This window comes from Pogona vitticeps, chromosome 4, assembly GCF_051106095.1.
Source record: "Pogona vitticeps strain Pit_001003342236 chromosome 4, PviZW2.1, whole genome shotgun sequence".
Lineage (NCBI taxonomy): Eukaryota > Metazoa > Chordata > Lepidosauria > Squamata > Agamidae > Pogona > Pogona vitticeps.
Window position 1 is genome coordinate 153,716,077 of NC_135786.1, and position 17,639 is coordinate 153,733,715.

Consider the following 17,639-nt stretch of genomic DNA (forward strand, 5'->3'; position numbering starts at 1 on the left):
TTTACTTCAGAACAATTATTTACAGGATTACATTGTCAATGCAACTAGAAACAAGGTATGAGCCATATGCTCCCTGTTTATTCAACATGCAACTACTGTTAGCAATAAGGCCCACCAAGGAAGACAGTATACAGTGTATGGTAAATACTGAAAGCCAACTACTACCGTGTCAGAATGTGAAACAAAATGGCAACAGTATTTTGTTCTTCCTGCTGTTTTTTTAAAAAAAGAAAAAAAGAAATGCTAACATGTTTTTAAGGACTTAAAGTTTACAGAGTTATAATGATGCCAGTCTTTCCATCTTCATGTCCTGATGCCTCGAGGAGGAAACTATGGCCTTCCACATGATGTCAGATTACAACTGCCATCATGCCTCACCCTTGGCTTTGCTAGCAAGGATCGAGGAGAGCTCCAGTACGTCAATGTCTGGAGGATCTCGTGCCACCCCAGCCACTTTCTACAAGGTGATTCTGACGGTGCAGATGACCTAAGAAATATGCTTCTCAGGTGCCTTCAAGCCCACCACACTTTTTCTTCTTACACTAAAGGGTGTTCTAAAAGTAGGATGTGACACCACATACTGTTCTCTTATTAAAGAAAAGATGAAGATCAAGAAGGTATTTGGTTCTATAATAGCCTTTATGATCTGTGGAGTTTTTATCGACTTTTACATAGGCATCACTACATGGCTCTCATGTAGTCTTGTGAGCCATCCTGATTTTCAGTTTGAGAGAAGAATACAATACAATATTAAAGAAAGAAAGAAATATTTATTTAAATAAATACTTTGATAAATAAAGGAAAGAACCCAAGTAATGTCTCATATGCATGCAAACATGTCCCCCCCCCAGTAATACAAATATACCACATGCCTTGATGCATCAGATGATATTCCACTCTGTCCAGAATTGGGGGACGGGGGGCAAGAATTTCAGCTGAAGCATCAGGGACTATGCCATTCACCAGAAATTGGCTGCTAACCCATCAGCCAGCCAAGGTCTCCCTTCTGAGCCTACTCCTATGGATCTTCAGCATCAAAGTTGTACATATTGCAAAACTCTCTTATACTTATTATGAGATACAGGAACAGGTGAATAACTCAGCCTAGGGTTAAAATGACAGGCTGGCTAGACAGCTTAGTGGTTTAGGTATCTGTCTGCAGAGCCAGAGAGTTGGGGGTTTGATTCCCAACTGTGCCTCCTGAGAGAAGAGCCAATCACTGTGGTCTTGGGTGAGCTGCACAGTCCCAAGGCAACCCTGAAGACAGGAATAGTAGACCATTTCTAAGTATTCTCTACCTGGAAAACCCGGAAAAGGGTCGCCATAAGTCAGAATTGATTTGACGGCAGATTGTTGTTGATGCTGCTGTCATTAGACATCATATCACTTTCACAGAATTATTACAATAAGTATTAACGCTCTATTCTTTTACAAGCTCAGTATGAGTTGATTACATTTTCCCCAAAAAAGCTGCATATATGACAAAAACTAGGAGATAAAATAAAGAAAGCAGATTAAAATAACATAGCCAACTAAGACAGAAGTTTAAACAGCAACATACTTCTCTTTGCACCAGTTTCTGCTTATCTGCCTGCTTCACTTTAGGACTGTTAGCCAAAAGGTGACGTAATTTCACATAACTCTTCCAAAGTTTTTGGTACCTAAGAAGTAGAAAAGGAAGAGCAGAGGATCACTCCAGTAATTACATTTCACTGGGCTATCTGCTTTGTTTTGAGACCGTTTGGAAATCATTTCATATCCATATAGAAACAGGTCTCACTACAGGAAAAGAACACATCCCAAATGTCTCACTGTTAAGTCATATTAGAGGTGTGGAATCCTGAGGTTGCCCGTATGTTGTTGTACATCTTCTTCCATTGTCACCAATAGTGAAGCAGAACAGGAATTTAAGTCTAATATCTGGATGGTTACAGACTTCCCACAGGTTTATGATCTTGGACTTCGATCTCTCACTGCGTGCAAGAGGAAATAAAAGAATGCATGATGGTGTGGACCAGAGATGGGCACGAACCACCGGTTCAGCACTTCGTGCTGGTTTGTCCTTTGGATAAACAGGTAGGTGTTCAGTGGTTCCCAACCCTGCTTCCTCCCTCGGCCACCCACTCATAGGCAGTTCCCCGGCTTCCTTGCCCTGCATCCTCTGGGCGCTGACTTTGAGTGGGCGCCCATCAGAGGAGTGGGCTGGGAATTGCTGAACACCTCTTTGTCCAAAGGACAAACAAGCACAAACCACCAAACCGGCGGTTCATGCCCATCTCTGGTGTGGACCTCAGCCGACAGACCTGTAACCTGGATACGAGTGTTCACTTGATATTATTTACAAGAGAAGAGAACCTTGCACCTGAAGCAGAATACAGAAATTCCCTAATTACTGTACATAAGCTGTTCTTTATTTAGATGGTATACCTTGAAAGTGGGTAGTACAGTGGTGGCTCGCTTGACGACGTTAATCCGTTCCAGGGAAATCGCTGTTAAACGAAATCGTTGTCAAGCGAATTTTAAAAACCCATTGAAACGCACTGAAAATCCTTCAGTGCGTTTCAATGGGCTAAATACCTCATCGTAAAGCGAAGATCGTCCATTGGGCAGCCATTTTCTGATGCCTGTATAGTGAGGAATCCATCCTAAAGCACAGTGGGTAGCCATTTTGCACAGCAGGCGGCCATTTTAGAGCACCGATCAGCTGTTTGAAAATTGTCGTCTAGCGAAAAATCAGTTCCCGAAGCAAGGAACCGATCATCATGAAGCGAATTTTTCCTATTAAAACATCGTTTTGCGATCGCAAAAACCGCATCGTCAAGCGGTTTCATCGTTTAACGAGGTAATCGTTAAGTGAGGCACCACTGTACTCTAATCATATGGGTCATGGAGATGCATGTAAGTTCTGACCCCAACATCCCTCCAAATTCCACTCAGGCTTGAACAAAAGTTGGAACATGCACCTAAGAAAGCTTCCATCAGCAGCAGCCCTGATAGGCTCACTCAACCAACGGTATTAACAAGCAGCTTCAGCTCTCCATGATATCTGGAGGGGTGGTGGTGGTAGGGGCCTGGATTCATAGGTGTGCCCCAATCTCTCCCCTTCTTGCTTTCAAGCTAAAATGCCCTAACAGGATCCATGGCAGTGAACCTTTTAACATCCCTTTTTCTTTTTTACATTCAGTTCTTCATCTTTTAACCTCTCTGGCAGGTGGAGACAACAGTGTTCTCTCCATGCTGGAAATTGTTGCACACATTGAATACATAAGTATAAATTCATTTAATTTCAGTTGGCTCTGAAGGTTTTTTATAAAATGTGCATATTTCTTCAGAGATGTAATGAAAATGTGAGGTTTAAATAAACTGAATGTAGGAGAAAGACATTCCTAATCTGAGGCAATGTATAAGAACTTCACAGTGCTGCAGCTAGTAAGATAATTGAATGGATAGGCTCTAAATATTCTCCACTGCCTAAATGCATACCACAGCAGTAACCCAATACAATGGTTTTAAGGAATCTGTTTGAATATTTAAAAAACAAAAACAAAACGTACACGTGCATGACTTGGAATAAAACAATACAAGTGTAAAGAGAAAATCCCACTAGACGTGTTTGCTAAGATAAGGAAATAGAAGGCATTTTAAACACCAAAATACCAACATGCACAATAAAATAACTACTGGGTTTTTTTTTTTTTAAAAAAAATACTTTTGCTGTATTTTGCAAAGAAAATGAAAAACACCTGAAGAAAAGTGACATAGTATAGACAAGCTGTACTGCAGATAAATGTAGGTATTTTTTCAAAATCCTCAGTCTATGCTCAAGAGAAATAAAAGACATATAAGTTCACCATCACTTTGAAAAAAGCACACAATTCTATCTCTGACTATCACCAGCAAAGCTGGAGAGACTGTTCTAACTCCAGGCTTGAGAAGAATAATAGCTTACTGCGGGTCTCCAGCATAACTGAGCTGAGCTGGTCGTATCCCAAAGTGGACAATAATGGGGAAAGTAATCACATCAGGGTTGAACTGCTCACGATCCAATTGATCAATACGAACTGAGCTGGGTTTCTAAAGGGAGAAAAGGGAAAAGATCAAAGCGTTAAATTGAATTAGCAGACGTCTTGAAAGGTTTCTGTCAGTGATGTGGTTGCTACTATGCTCAGCCCTTTGCAAAGAGCTACCATCTCCGACAGAGGGAGGGTGCGGTTTGAATGCAGCAGGACACATTCTGCCTTTTTAATGGGGATCCCTTCAGAGTCTGGAATGCGACTTGTTAAAAGTAATTCTTACTTGTTACTTATGTTTTGAAAATTGCCAATATTTGTTACAGAATTAAATTGGTAACCTTAGTTGTTGCATTTCTTGTTACTTTTCAGTTATGTTCCATTAGTTTGTTCTAGGGGGAAAAAACACCTTACAACTGAGAATTTTGTAAAAACAAACAAAAAAACCCACATTTCAAGGCTTTTTAGAGGTACAGTGGTGCCTCGCATTACGACGTTAATTCGTTCCAGCGAAATCGCTGTAGAACGAAAATGTCGTAAAGCGAAAATAAAAAAAACCGTTGAAACTCATTAAAACCTGGTTAATGCGTTCCAATAAGCTAAGAACTCACCGTTAAGTGAAGATCCTCCATGGGGCGGCCATTTTCGGGTGCCTGTGCAGCAAAAAAATGGCTCCTAAACACAGCGGGAAGCCATTCTGAGCACCCGGTGGCCATTTTGAAAGCCTGATGATCAGCTGTTTTGATCGTCAGGAAGCGAAATTCGGTTCCTGAAACAGGGAACTGATCATCGCACAGCGAAATTCCCCCATTCAAAACGTCATTTTGTGATCGCTTTTGCGTCGTAAAGTGGATTCGTTGTTAAACGGAGCGCCCATCTTGCGAGGCACCACTGTATTGTGACATTAATTTTCCTAGCTGATGCTATTCTCTTCTCAGTCCTTTCTTTTTTAATTAACTGTAAAATATTATTCATTGCATAAGGAATTTTGAACCCCTCCTTGCCCCCAAACCTGACTAGTTACAGGTGATTAGATTACTTATTTTATTTCCAAGCTTTGGCTTCATTTGCTTCACCATCCTGAAAATGATGATGAACCAACATTTTAAATCCCGGCGGACTGAGAATCCTGACTGGACACCAGCTCCATCAGCCACTTCCCTCAGCTGTCACCACCTGCTGCCATTTTTAATAGACAACAGCAGGAGAAACAGGAGCATATTACCAAAAACAAATTTCACTTCTCCACCCCTCCCATCCCTGTTCCTTACAGGGAATACAGGTTATCAATTACATGCAAGACATTCTAAAACAAAAACAAACAAAACTTTTCAGTTGAGGAGCAGGATAGATATACTTTATATAAACAAATAAGAATGACTGGAAAAAAAACCCAGGCATTTTTAAAAAATTCGCTGCCTGGGGTTTATATATATTTTGTTAGCTGAGGAGATGCCCATATGGGCCTGTGAAGCTGGAGTTAACCACATGCCCCACTTCCACTAAGAATTCTGAGTAAGTTGAAAAGCAAACTAGCAAACAAGAGGAAACTATTGATCCACCAAGCTTTCACAGGATGACTTTCTGTATGTAAATATTTAAAACAAGCTAGCATTGTTAAAATGGAAAAAAGTAAAATCAATAAAAAATATTGCACTCCATTCACTGTTGCAGCACATTTTTGTCACATTACACCCTCACACTCCTGAGTAACAATACCATCAAATGGTGGAGAGGAGGGACAGAGACAAACAGGTTGAGTGTGAAGGAGTTCTGAAGCTAACTTTTTCATTTAATTAATGCAGGCCATTTGAAAAGACCCCTATGAGGTTTTGCACTGCAAGTTCCTCCTCTGTCTGTGGTTTATTTCACTGATCTTATTGACAAAAAAAAAAAAAAAAACCATGGACGCCCCCACACACAAAAAAATCTTTGTTATATGTTCCTAGCAGAAAAATATAAAATTGGTGCTAATGGAATTGATACTAAAGTAATTCAACAGGGAGGGCACACATCACCCACAGCAATTTTCCCATTTCTTCTTTCCTTTTCGCATAAAAAGCAGGCTGTAATCAGAAACATTAATACAAACGTATACATGAGAGAACGATTCCCTACAATTCGCTCTTGAACTTTAGCCATGATAGTCACCAAGTGCTTTTATTCCAGCATTCAAGGAAACCAAGGTGAAATTTTCAATGGTAAAACCTATAGACATTCTGAAAATAAATAAATAAATAAATAAATAAATAAAATTAAAAAAGGATGTACCATTATGCCTCTTACAATGCACATTAAAAAAACCTCAAAGGAGAAGGATCACAAGTCAGCCGATTTCAGATGTTTGGAGGACATCTGAAGAGCAAATACTGTACAGTGCTAAGGGGGTGGGAGAGTCTGTGGGAGAAAGACTCAGAATGGGGTAGGCCGGGCATCATGTTGACAACTACACTGTTACAATGTCCAACAAAGCCTGAGACCAAACAGCCAGAAAAGGATGGCATCTCCATTCAGCCTACGTAACTAATTTCGCTGTGAAAGGTTTAATGTTTCCATGTTATTAGAGGCAGTTATGGGGGGGTCTATAACCACCTCCCCCCCAATATGATGATCCCTGCTGCAGGAAGGACTGATTACTTGGCCCTTCCACACAGTTCCCGACTAGGTATATATTTCAGCGTTGACTATTTATTATCACAGTGCACTCAGTCAAAATTTATTCTTACAACTCTGGAAATGTAAACACCGTATCACATTTGTTTTCACTTCTGCTCTTTCCAGCAGTGTTATACTGAGAGGCATATCAACGGTTGTTTAAAGAACTTAAAATGAAATATTCCATTGTGGCTGGGAGCATCCTAACAAAATTCAACAGAATTGCTTTACTTCAAGAGAATATCTGAAGTACCATGCCAGGGCTGGTCACAATCATCCCTTTGCATTCCTCGGCATATTTCTGCCACTCCAGCTCTTCCCACTGCAGCATATTGGCAATCTCCTCTTCTGGCACCAAGGGCTTATTGCATCTTAATAAATACAGCAGAATCTGATGCATAGACAGCACTTCCTTCCCTCCATCTTGAAAAACAAAGAAGGGAATTTAATCAGAGACACTCTTTCTCAAATATATCTAAAGCAAAAAAGAGAAGTAGGCATTTAATCAGGGTGAGAAACATACAGCCCCTCAGTATCCCAACCTCCCAGCTTGCCCACACTCCTCTCCTAATTAATTTTATTTAAAGTTTTTCTTTCACATTGCAACTGCTACTCCCAATAATATGTAAGCTACTTAGTCCATAAATCTAAGGGACAAGCAGTTGCTACACATTATATTATATACCACCTTTCTGGACCAAGTCTTCCCAAGGTGACTTCTACTCTAAATACAGACCCAAAGAATTCAGTATCTCTAGTCCAACCCACTGACTACAGAAGACAATCAAATGACCATACAGTATTCTTATCTAAACAATTATAGTTGATCCAGGAGGGAGGAACAAACTGATCCAGAAGGGGGAAATTTCCATTTCAGTTTCTCAATCATGGAAAATTAATCTATGTCAACAACAACAACAACAACAAAAACCAACTGCATCCCTTCATTTTAAAAACCATCAGGAAGTTACTTTCATATTTAGATGATCCTTTCTAATAATGGGGTGGATTCTCTCTGAGAAAGAGTACACATTGTCAAATACCAAGACTTCTTTATTTAAAATCAGTGTACAAAGCAAAATAATAAACACATAAATAATCGGGGAGGTGTGGGGCCTCCGCTTCAGAATCAGTCTCCTCAAGGTTGAAAATGGGACCTCACGTACCTGAATCCTCCTTCATACAAAAAAACACGGAAAGTGCCTTGTACACAGAAAACAAGCTTTGCCAGGGGAAAGGCAAAGACAGGTCTCTACTAGCTCTTGATTTTCGAAAAGCAAATCTATATCTTACATAAGGGTGTTCTTTCTCCCTTTTAGCCTGAAGGAGGGCCATCCAGACACAGGTTTCTATAATTTCAGTGAGTACTAAGATGCAGTCTAGCTGTCCTACTCACAACCCATGACACTTTACCTGGAAGAAATCTTACAAAGCGTGGCATGAAATGAAATCGGGGACAAGAGGTTTCACTGTTTTCTGATGAAGGGCCTGAAACAGAAAAAGAAAAGAAAAAAATAATAGCGACTCAGGAGAGAGATTAGGTGTTTCATAAGAATCTACATTGATGATATCCCTACAAAAACAAAAGACGTTCTAAGGAGCCCAGTATACTCTGTGATTCCACCACACAGGGAGAAAAGGGTGGGGGGAGGATTTTCGTGAACGGTTTGGCACCTTTAAGCAATCATCCAAATGACTGAGGGCTAAAACCAGGGACAGGGATGGGCCCACACATGCTGCCCCCTGTTCCAACATGCCAGTGCCTGCTGTCTTGTCTTTTAGGCTCTCAAACCTACTTAAATACAAACTTGGGCAACACAGAAAGCTTGGGGGTCTGAAGTGAAATACATGAACTGAAGGGAAAATGCATTTTAAGAAGGTAACATCTGGAGTTAGGTTCTGGTTCTGGGTTTGAAAGAGAAAGTGTCTAGACTTATGGAAGGAGAGGATAATATATGTGATCCACTACCAGATGTCAGGTTCTGTTTTCTGCTATTCGTGACTATCTATTTACCATTTTAGCTGAGGTTACAAGCTCTGTAACTCTCGTGTCACTGATAGAGTTAGTCTTGGAAGAACGTGGCAGTATATTGGGAATTTTCAAAATCCAATATGCTGGAGAAAATAGATGAAATGGGGGAGTCACTGGTAGACAGACACCCACATGCTGCCTAAACATGACATTTTCTCCAAGAATTTGGTCCTCTGGTGGTATGCTTATTCTGTTTTGCAATTTTCTATTCTTGCACTTTTCACCTCCCCGCTTGGCTGAGCGTACAATTCCCTTATAACCTGCACACAGAGTTGATCTGTTAAAAGTTGCAATTGGTGTTATATTGTAGGGGGAGACAGGTAAAAAGATCACAACATTACTCATTCTAACTTAAAGCTGGAAAAACAAAACAAACATCCAAAACTGAGCCATCCAACACCATTCTATGTAAAAATAGAAGGCATTTGTTTATTTTAAAGTCTTCAGAGACAAACCAAATTCTACAAGAAGTCTAAAAGCTTCCATTCAAGGATTTACACACATCTATTAGAAGACTCAATGAAAAAAAGAGGAAAAAGCTAAGTGACTGGCTCACAATCTAAGTAAAACTGCCAGCCAATGTGACAGCTGTCACTGGTTGATTGACACTTGAACAGTTTATTACATTGCGCTCCAGCCACATACTCCTTCCATCTGTACCCTCCGTGGTGCTAATATTTTTTTGCCTGACACTATGATACCAACTCATTGTGTACATCTCAGGCATTCTGTCATCTAAAGCCGAAGCTGAAGTCTAGAAAGATGACTGCTGAGAACTCCGTGTTTGAAATTCTTACAGTGAGGGCAGGAAGAGCTTTGGTGGGCCTCACCGAGACAGAAAAGACATTTAGTGTGGACGTCAAAAAGTGGGATCTTGTTGTTGCAGACCACGCAATGTTTAAATGGGCACACGGGAGCATGAAAATAAGGAAAAAGGAAGGAGGGAAGGGGGGCTTTGGCTGTAAGGCCACAGCAACAAAAAAAAGTCTTTTAAAAAATAATAGTAATAAAGGAATCAAGAATAAACTCTCTTTCACTTTAGGAAAAACTCACAGAAGCGATTGATGTGAGGCTCTCAATGCAGCAATTGAAAGAAACTGAAGAGAGTCTTGGCACCAAGGTACTTATACTAAGGGGGAGGGGTCTGCACTAATCTGTTTTTTTGCCACCACAGAAGCTCTAGAATCTTCTGAAAAGCCTCAGTGCATGCACAGATTGCCCAGGGTGTGATTCACAGAGGGCACGAAGAAGAACAAAAAGAACCACCCAAAGGAATTCTACAAGGGACCTGAAAGAAAAGGTATGAAAGGGAATCCTTTTCCAAGAAGAAATAAAACTTTAGGGAGGACAAACTGCAGCATACTAGTTTTCTCATTTCCCTAGAAATGGACACAAAACCAGTCCTGCATCACCCCTCCTGAAGAGTTTATAGGGAAGGAGGTACATCACAACTGTCTTGTGCAGCAGAGACAGAATGTATCTACAGTGACCACAGAGGTGCAGAAACAGACATTGTGCAAGAGAGCAGATCAGCATTCCATATGGCAACTTAAAAATGGGGGCATCCCAAACAAAAAATTAAAACCTTGAAACTGGAACTTGGGTCAGCACCATTTGGCACAGATGCAGCAGCCAGTCTGGGCTTGCTTTGTGCCATATTTGGGGTCATTTGGGCAAACAGTTTTCCCAATGCAGAGACTAGTAACCTCTTCTGGCCGCAGATTTAAAACAGAGCAAATACAATGAAAAGATCAAACATGCTTATCTTGAAAGAGAATGGCCAGTTCCAGCCCCCCCCCTTGTTTTTACTTGGAAGGGATCCCGGCACCATTAAGGGTAATACAGTGGTGCATCGCATTACGACGTTAATTCGTTCCAGCGAAATCGCTGTAGAATGAAAACGTCATAATGCGATTTTTAAAAGCCCATAGAAACGCATTAAAACCAGATTAATGCATTCCTAGGGGCTTCAAACTCACCATCCAGCGAAGATCCTCCATAGCGCGGCCATTTTCGCTGCCTGTGCAGTGAGGAATCCATGCAAAAACACAGCAGGCGGCCATTTTGTTTACCCGGTGGCCATTTTGAAACCGCCGATCAGCTGTTAAAAAATCATTGCTTTGCGATGATCAGTTCCCAAAGCAGGGAACTGATCATCGCAAAGCGAAATTCCCCCGTAGGGAACATCGTTTTGCGATCACTTTTGTGACTGCAAAAAGTTCGTCGTGATACGATTTCGTTGTCAAACGGAGCACCCGTCTTGCGGGGCACCACTGTACTGACTTTGAAAAAGTCATTTGAGATGGGGGAAAACTCTGAGTTTCTGGGTTTTTTTCCTTATAAACTGGTTATCAGCATGAATAAAAGCTATGATTGAGGCAGATGACAATTTTTCCCCAGTATTCTATTAATGGAAAAGTGTAAGATGTTCACTTTATTGGTGCAATTCCTAGTAGAATTAGTTTAATAATTGCCAAGCTCAATAGCTTCACAACAGCTGAAAGCCTGTTGCTTACCATACTATGTCACAACTGGAGCAGGCCCACTGAATCAATGGAATCAACAGAGGAGATGAAGGGTGGGTTTTCACAAGCTTGCACAAAATCACTGCTGGATACAATTCACACTTTGTTATTACATCTGATACAGCAAACTATAAATTGCTTGAATCAGGGAATAACTGACTCTAAGTAGGTAAGGTGAAGGCAGAGGAAAAAATGCAAGACCTATTCCTGCTCTCCTGAGATATTTGTATGAACCAATCAATTGACTCAATGGAACTGCTGAGCCTTTAGCCCATACAAAGGTAAGCATATCAAAATCAGGACTGCCTTCCAACCAAGCATGTCCAAGATCAGTATATTTCTCTATCTGCTTTAGAAACCTTTTAAAATACCTACTGAGTTTTTAATTTATTACCTTTATGGAGGAGGTCATAAATGTCTTCAAACAAGATAGTTACCTATTAAATTCCAGTCATAGAGTTCTAGAATATCTTGGAACAGATATGAAGAAAACAACTCCAGCCCTCTTACACAGAAATTCTGGGGAAGGAAAAAGAACATCTCATGTAATGTCACACAAAAGGACCAACATACAAACCAACATCCCAAAAACAAAATAATAATGTTATCTGCTGGGATCACAGGCATGTCTTCTGCTGTTCACCACAACTTTATATTTTGAGTACAATTCACCAGTTGTTTGTTTTCCAGTTGCTGCAATAGTTGTTTAAAGCAACTTCGAGACTTCAACATTTGTGACAATGTTTGAAAGCATGTGAACAAGAAGACTGTGAAGAGGAATAATATTTCCAGCAGTGAAGGACTTCAGCACTCTATAGAAGTCAGTGTTCTTCTCCATGACCAGAAGGAGAAGAAAATACGCTAAAACAGCCATGGCACATGTATCAGCCTACACTACAGAAGTGCTTTTCATGGAATTTGCCCTTGAGGGCAACATTTTTCTTCCAGAGCTGGATCATGAACATGAGCTGGGAGCAATGTTCCCTCTTATTTTCTGTCCCGCTGCACAAGAGCCACGCTCTTTGTGCGCACAGGGTGGGCGGGGCTTCATTCAAAACGGGAATGGTTGCTGGCTCCTCGTGTGCAGTCCCAATGGAGCTCTGACTGAGCGCACACATGCATAGCTTATAGAGAACGTTGCCTGGGAGGAAGAGGATTCGATCTTTTCCCCCTGGATGCCATGGATCCGATCAAGGCCAGATACTCCATGGATGCTATTTCCAAGGAAAGAGAAGTCTCTGATTTACTCCAATGGGAATCTCCTCCATGCAAACACCAGGAGGAAGCGCTTGCAGGTGAATGGAATCCACTGCCACAATTCGCAAGATGCTTAAAAAGTATACCCAGTGTATCCATTCTTGCTGAATATCTTGAACCTCTGAACCAGGCTGGAGGCAAGGAACTCTGAACTCATGACAATGCCATGAACTACAGCACGCTAAGACCTTTCAGCCTGACTAAGCAGCAGCACCAATATATACTAAACAGAGAATCTGTCTCATAAACTCCCTTTAGCCCAGTGTGTCCCAGCGGAAATCTGATAAATTGTTAGCGATGTGGTAACAAAGACCATTACCCAGCCACAAATCAGTACATAACAAATTGGGATCATTATCCATTCTACAAGCAAGCAAAATAATCCTAATATCAATCCAAGTAATAATAACACTACTCATAAACTGCTCTGAAGCGAAACCATTCCAATTACAGCAATGGTCCCCAACCTTGGGCCTCCAGATATTCTTGGACTAGAACTCCCAGAAGCCTTCACCACCACCTCTGCTGGACAGGATTTCTGGGAATTGAAGTCCAAGAACATCTGGAGGCCCAAGGTTGGGGACCACTGAATTACAGTATCTCTATATTTTCCATTCCGATGCAACTCATTTTGTTGTTCCAAAAAGACAAGTTTGACACAGCACAACACTAGCCTTACCTGCTTATTTTTATTATATTATTGCTGCTGTTTGGAAATTTTTATCATATTCTGTTAATGGTTTCAATGGCAGCTAGCCCCCCCCCAATGCTGTTATATAAATGGGATAGATGGATTAATATAAAATAAACACATAGATTTACTAGTTCGCAGGGTAGACTTTTAATTCTATCAAGTTTTATGGTTGGTTTTAATTGCTATTAGCTGCCCGGAAATTGGTTTTAATTTGCTGGTAGCCACAATGAATGGTGTCAGGTGGAAATACATTTTTATATCAATAAAATGTCTTTTTATTACAATCAGCGAACCCATTTGCCAACTGACAAATTCAAGCCACCCATTTTATTTATACTTGCCAACGGTACGACTTTAATTACAAGTAAATCAAAGGATAAATCGGAGGACAGTTCTCCAGAATGAGAAGGATCACCGGAATGCCCACCTCAAATGACTGATTACCAAAATGGAAAATTCATCGTAAATTGCATCAGTTGGGAATGCACTGCCCTCGGCCAGTTATTGCCTGCCGAGAAGAACATTCAGCAGCATAAGCTGCTCCCCTGACTTTTTAGTTTTGCTGCTCGTTTTGCTGAGTATTAGGACTCATACTCTATCTGCTAAATTAGAAGTGATATTCACTTTCACCAGGATTGGTAGCAAACACATCCCTGCATTAGTTCAATCCAGGAGACCAGAGACCTAGAACTCAGGAGACCTAAGCTCACGCCATTGCCCAGAGTGATCTCTGGGCAGTCCCCACTGCCAGCCTAATCTACCTTGTGAAGCTCTTGTCAAGACAAAAAGAACAGGGGGAGGGAAAGCCATCTATGCTGCCTTAAACTCATTGGAAGAAAAATGGGATATAAATATATTAAATAAACAAGTAACTCTACTACAAATATTCTACTGCTGGATAGCTCCAGAGTTTGGGAGTTCAATTCCCCCCCTGTGCCTTTATGACGGGGCTGGATTTGATGATCCACAGAGTCCCTTTCGGCTGTGCAGCTTAAAGGTCATCGTCATCATCATTATCATCGTAGTTCTGGCAAAAATACTACTTGTTTTTCAGTGAATGATCCACTAGGGGGCACCAACAATTCGTGGTGTGGTCTCTTTATGACATTTAAACAACTTTAAGTTGTTTAATGCTGTCCAATATAATATTTGGACGTTCCATGTAGTCTGTAAAAACATTTATATACTATAACAAACTAGTTTGCCACCAGTTGTCAATACTTCTTCCGCCACAGACTAATTAAAAAGCTTTATTTTCACATTGACATTCCAAAGTGGTATACCTTTAATCACAACTGCTTACCCAGCCATGTATGTTATTTCTTGGAATATGCATGAACTCAAATCTAATATATTTTGTTCCATCCAAAATCAAACAGATGTTTTGAATAATGACTCTCAAAACTTACTTCAGGCATCATCTCCTCAATGAAATGGATTGTATAATCAATGTTAAACCTGATTACTTTACACAGAGGAATCTAGAAAGAAAAAAGAAGAAACATGGAAGAGAGGTTCAGTTTTGAGGAGAAATGCAATCGGAACCCTTACAGTGTTTTCTCTTTTCTTCTGATCAAAAACGAAGAGACTATAAATGTAAAACTCTTGCCATGAATAGATAGAAAATGTACCAAGATAAAGGGGGGGAACACATGACATGATCAAACACTGCCATCCACTGGATGCTAGAAGTGAAATTACTCCAGACAGAGATCTTACGAAAAACACTTCAGAGGAAGTAGGATAGAAGTGTTTCAGAATTCAAGACAAAACTTTGGGAGTAATTAGTTACAAGTATTATAGTTACCTATAACTAGCTACTCCTAGGTAATCTGAAACATAATTATAAAATACTTCTAAAGTTACGTTCATGTATAATGCATAACACCTAAGTTACTTTCATGTTACTCTTAAAGACCATTTCAATATATTTTTAAAGACTTTTTTTGCAGATTTTTTTCAGTTCCTGTCTTTTAAAAAATTATTTCCAAGGTGTAATAACAGTATTTGCAAACATTAATATTGTGAAAGGCAACAAATTACTGGCCTTACTGAAACAGTGATGAAGTTACAATACAGTGGTGCCCCGCTTGACGATTACCTCGTTAGACAAGGAAATCGCTTAATGATGAAGTTTTTGCGGTCGAAAAATGATGTTTTAATAGGGAAAAATTGCTTTATGATGATTGGTTCCCTGCTTCAGGAACCGATTTTTCACTTAACGACGATCAAAACAGCTCATCGTCGGGCTTTCAAAATGGCCGCCCGCTGTATAAAATGGCTCCCCGCTCTGTTTTAGGACAGATTCCTTGCTTTACAGGCACCGGGAAAATGGCTGCCCTATGGAGGATCTTCACTGGACACTGAGGTATTTCACCCATTGGAATGCATTGAACCAGTTTTCAATGCATTTCAATGGGATTTTTACTTTCGCTTGACAACGATTTCGTTCTACAGTAATTTTGCTGGAATGGATTATCCTCGTCAAGCGAGGCACCATTGTAATGATAAACTCAATGCAGTTGATGAGAAGTAATGAGTATCAAAAGGAGCTCCTTTTAAAAGCTAAATTTCACATCTATGTTCAATATTTAGTGTAATTGTCCGTACAATATATAGAAATAGAACAAAATCCACTAATAAACTCAAATAAATAATATATATTATTTTAAAAATGCATTTTATTTTTAAAGAGGAAAAAGTATTTCCTCTATGAGAAGATACTTCCGTCACTAGGACCAGGTGAGAGGCTCCCTGTAATTCCTTAAATGAAGTAACAGGAAGAGACACAAACCCAGTCAAAGCTGGAATTAAACTCATGCTTAACGATTGCTATTTTTGTTCATACCTCTTCAAGGCATGTTACAGCACAATTGTACAGTGGTGCCTTGCTTGACGAGGATAATCTGTTCCAGCAAAATCGCTGTTAAGCGTCAAGCGAAATAAAAAATCCCATTGAAATGCATTGCAAACCCGTTCAATGCATTCCAATGGGCTGAATAACTCACCGTCCAGTGAAGATCCTCCATAGGGCGGCCATTTTCTGCTCCCTGTCTTGTGAAAAAACCTTCCTAAACACAGCGGGGTGCCCTTCTGTACACCTGGCGGCCATTTTGAAACCCGACGATCAGCTGTTTTTGATCATCGTAATGCTAAGAATCAGTTCCCGAAGCAGGGAACCGATCATAGCAAAGTGAAAAAAAACCATTCAAACATCATTTTGCGATCACAAAAACTTCATTGTAAAGTGGATTTGTCGTCAAACAGGGTAAGCATTAAGCGGGGCACCACTGTATATTAGATTATACATACGTATATCTATGTGTAGGCGTGAATGGGTGAGAGGGTATATTCCCAGAACTATGCTTCACTAATTTCAGTGGGGATTATTCTAAGTATAATTAGAATAAAGGGCTGACCCAGGACTGAAGAGGTTCAAATGCTCAACCAGACATGAAGCTCACTGAGTGACTTGGGCCACTCATTACAGCCCCATTTAGGCATTCAAAACAAGATTAAGCTGAAACTGTGTTGAGGTGGGAATGTCCTGGTCTTGCCCTCTGCTGTTATGGAGAGCATCAGTTTGAAAAAGACTGCCTCCTCTACAATGATGCCAAGAGTCTCCATGTGTAGAGGAATCTGTGTGTAAAAGACTTTTCAGACTCTTGCTCTTCACAGGAATGGAGAGAATTGGGTGAACGCTCTTTCCCTCCTCACAAGTACATACTGACCCTTTCTTGAATGCCTGAATAAGACTCAAGTCTCTATTTAATGCAACCCAGAAGGTGGGAGGAGCGTGGCCTTTTTCAATTTCTCAGATGGATTCCTCAAAGGCTGGTCATATACAAATACTCAATTGTAGCCTTACTATGTCACCAATATTAATTTTCTTTTAACATCCAAGCACGTAAGAGAATTCTACGGTATCAAGTTACCATGCCTTAAATAATTTAAAAGTTTTCCAGTAAAAACAATAATTTCTATCTAAAATACATCATTTGTTGGAACTTAACATTTACATCATACTAAATCCAGTTTACTGATTTCTCCCCACCTCACAAAATATTTTCATCCAACTACTATCAGCTAATTCTGGAAAAGCCTTATTTATACAACACATAAAATGAATGTAACGTCACATACAAATTTGGAAAGTAAGCCTCAAAAGTAGAAATAAATAAACAAATGTAGCTAGATTTGCATCCGTTTGGGGGAATAAGTGAAAGTTTCCTGCAAAAACCTGCATTGCTATCCAGAACGTTATTTGAAAACAGCTGCAGTCCTATATAAATACAGATTGACTTTTTTGGTATTATTTTAAGAGGTTGGTAAGTGAAAATGGTTATAGAAGGTGCTAAACCAAAGAGGAGAAAGACAATGGCATGAAATTGAAAGAAAGAAAAACAAATGGGAGATATAAATAAAAGATATGTGTGGAGAGGGAAGAACAGAGGGACAGGATTGGG

At 40.1% G+C, this 17,639-nt stretch overlaps 1 protein-coding gene across 2 annotated transcripts in view; it reads right to left on the bottom strand.

Annotated features, from left to right (window-relative positions):
- DROSHA (drosha ribonuclease III) overlaps window positions 1–17,639 on the bottom strand; it is a 125,644-nt gene that overhangs the window by 85,678 nt on the left and 22,327 nt on the right. For both annotated transcript variants that reach the window (XM_020786675.3, XM_020786674.3), the window contains exons 10-15: window positions 14,583–14,654; window positions 11,660–11,741; window positions 8,079–8,153; window positions 6,919–7,088; window positions 3,950–4,074; window positions 1,562–1,661 (exon numbers count right to left, since the gene is read on the bottom strand). In XM_020786675.3, the coding sequence (XP_020642334.3) occupies window positions 1,562–1,661; window positions 3,950–4,074; window positions 6,919–7,088; window positions 8,079–8,153; window positions 11,660–11,741; window positions 14,583–14,654 (624 nt within the window). The remainder of the gene's footprint in view (window positions 1–1,561; window positions 1,662–3,949; window positions 4,075–6,918; window positions 7,089–8,078; window positions 8,154–11,659; window positions 11,742–14,582; window positions 14,655–17,639) is intronic.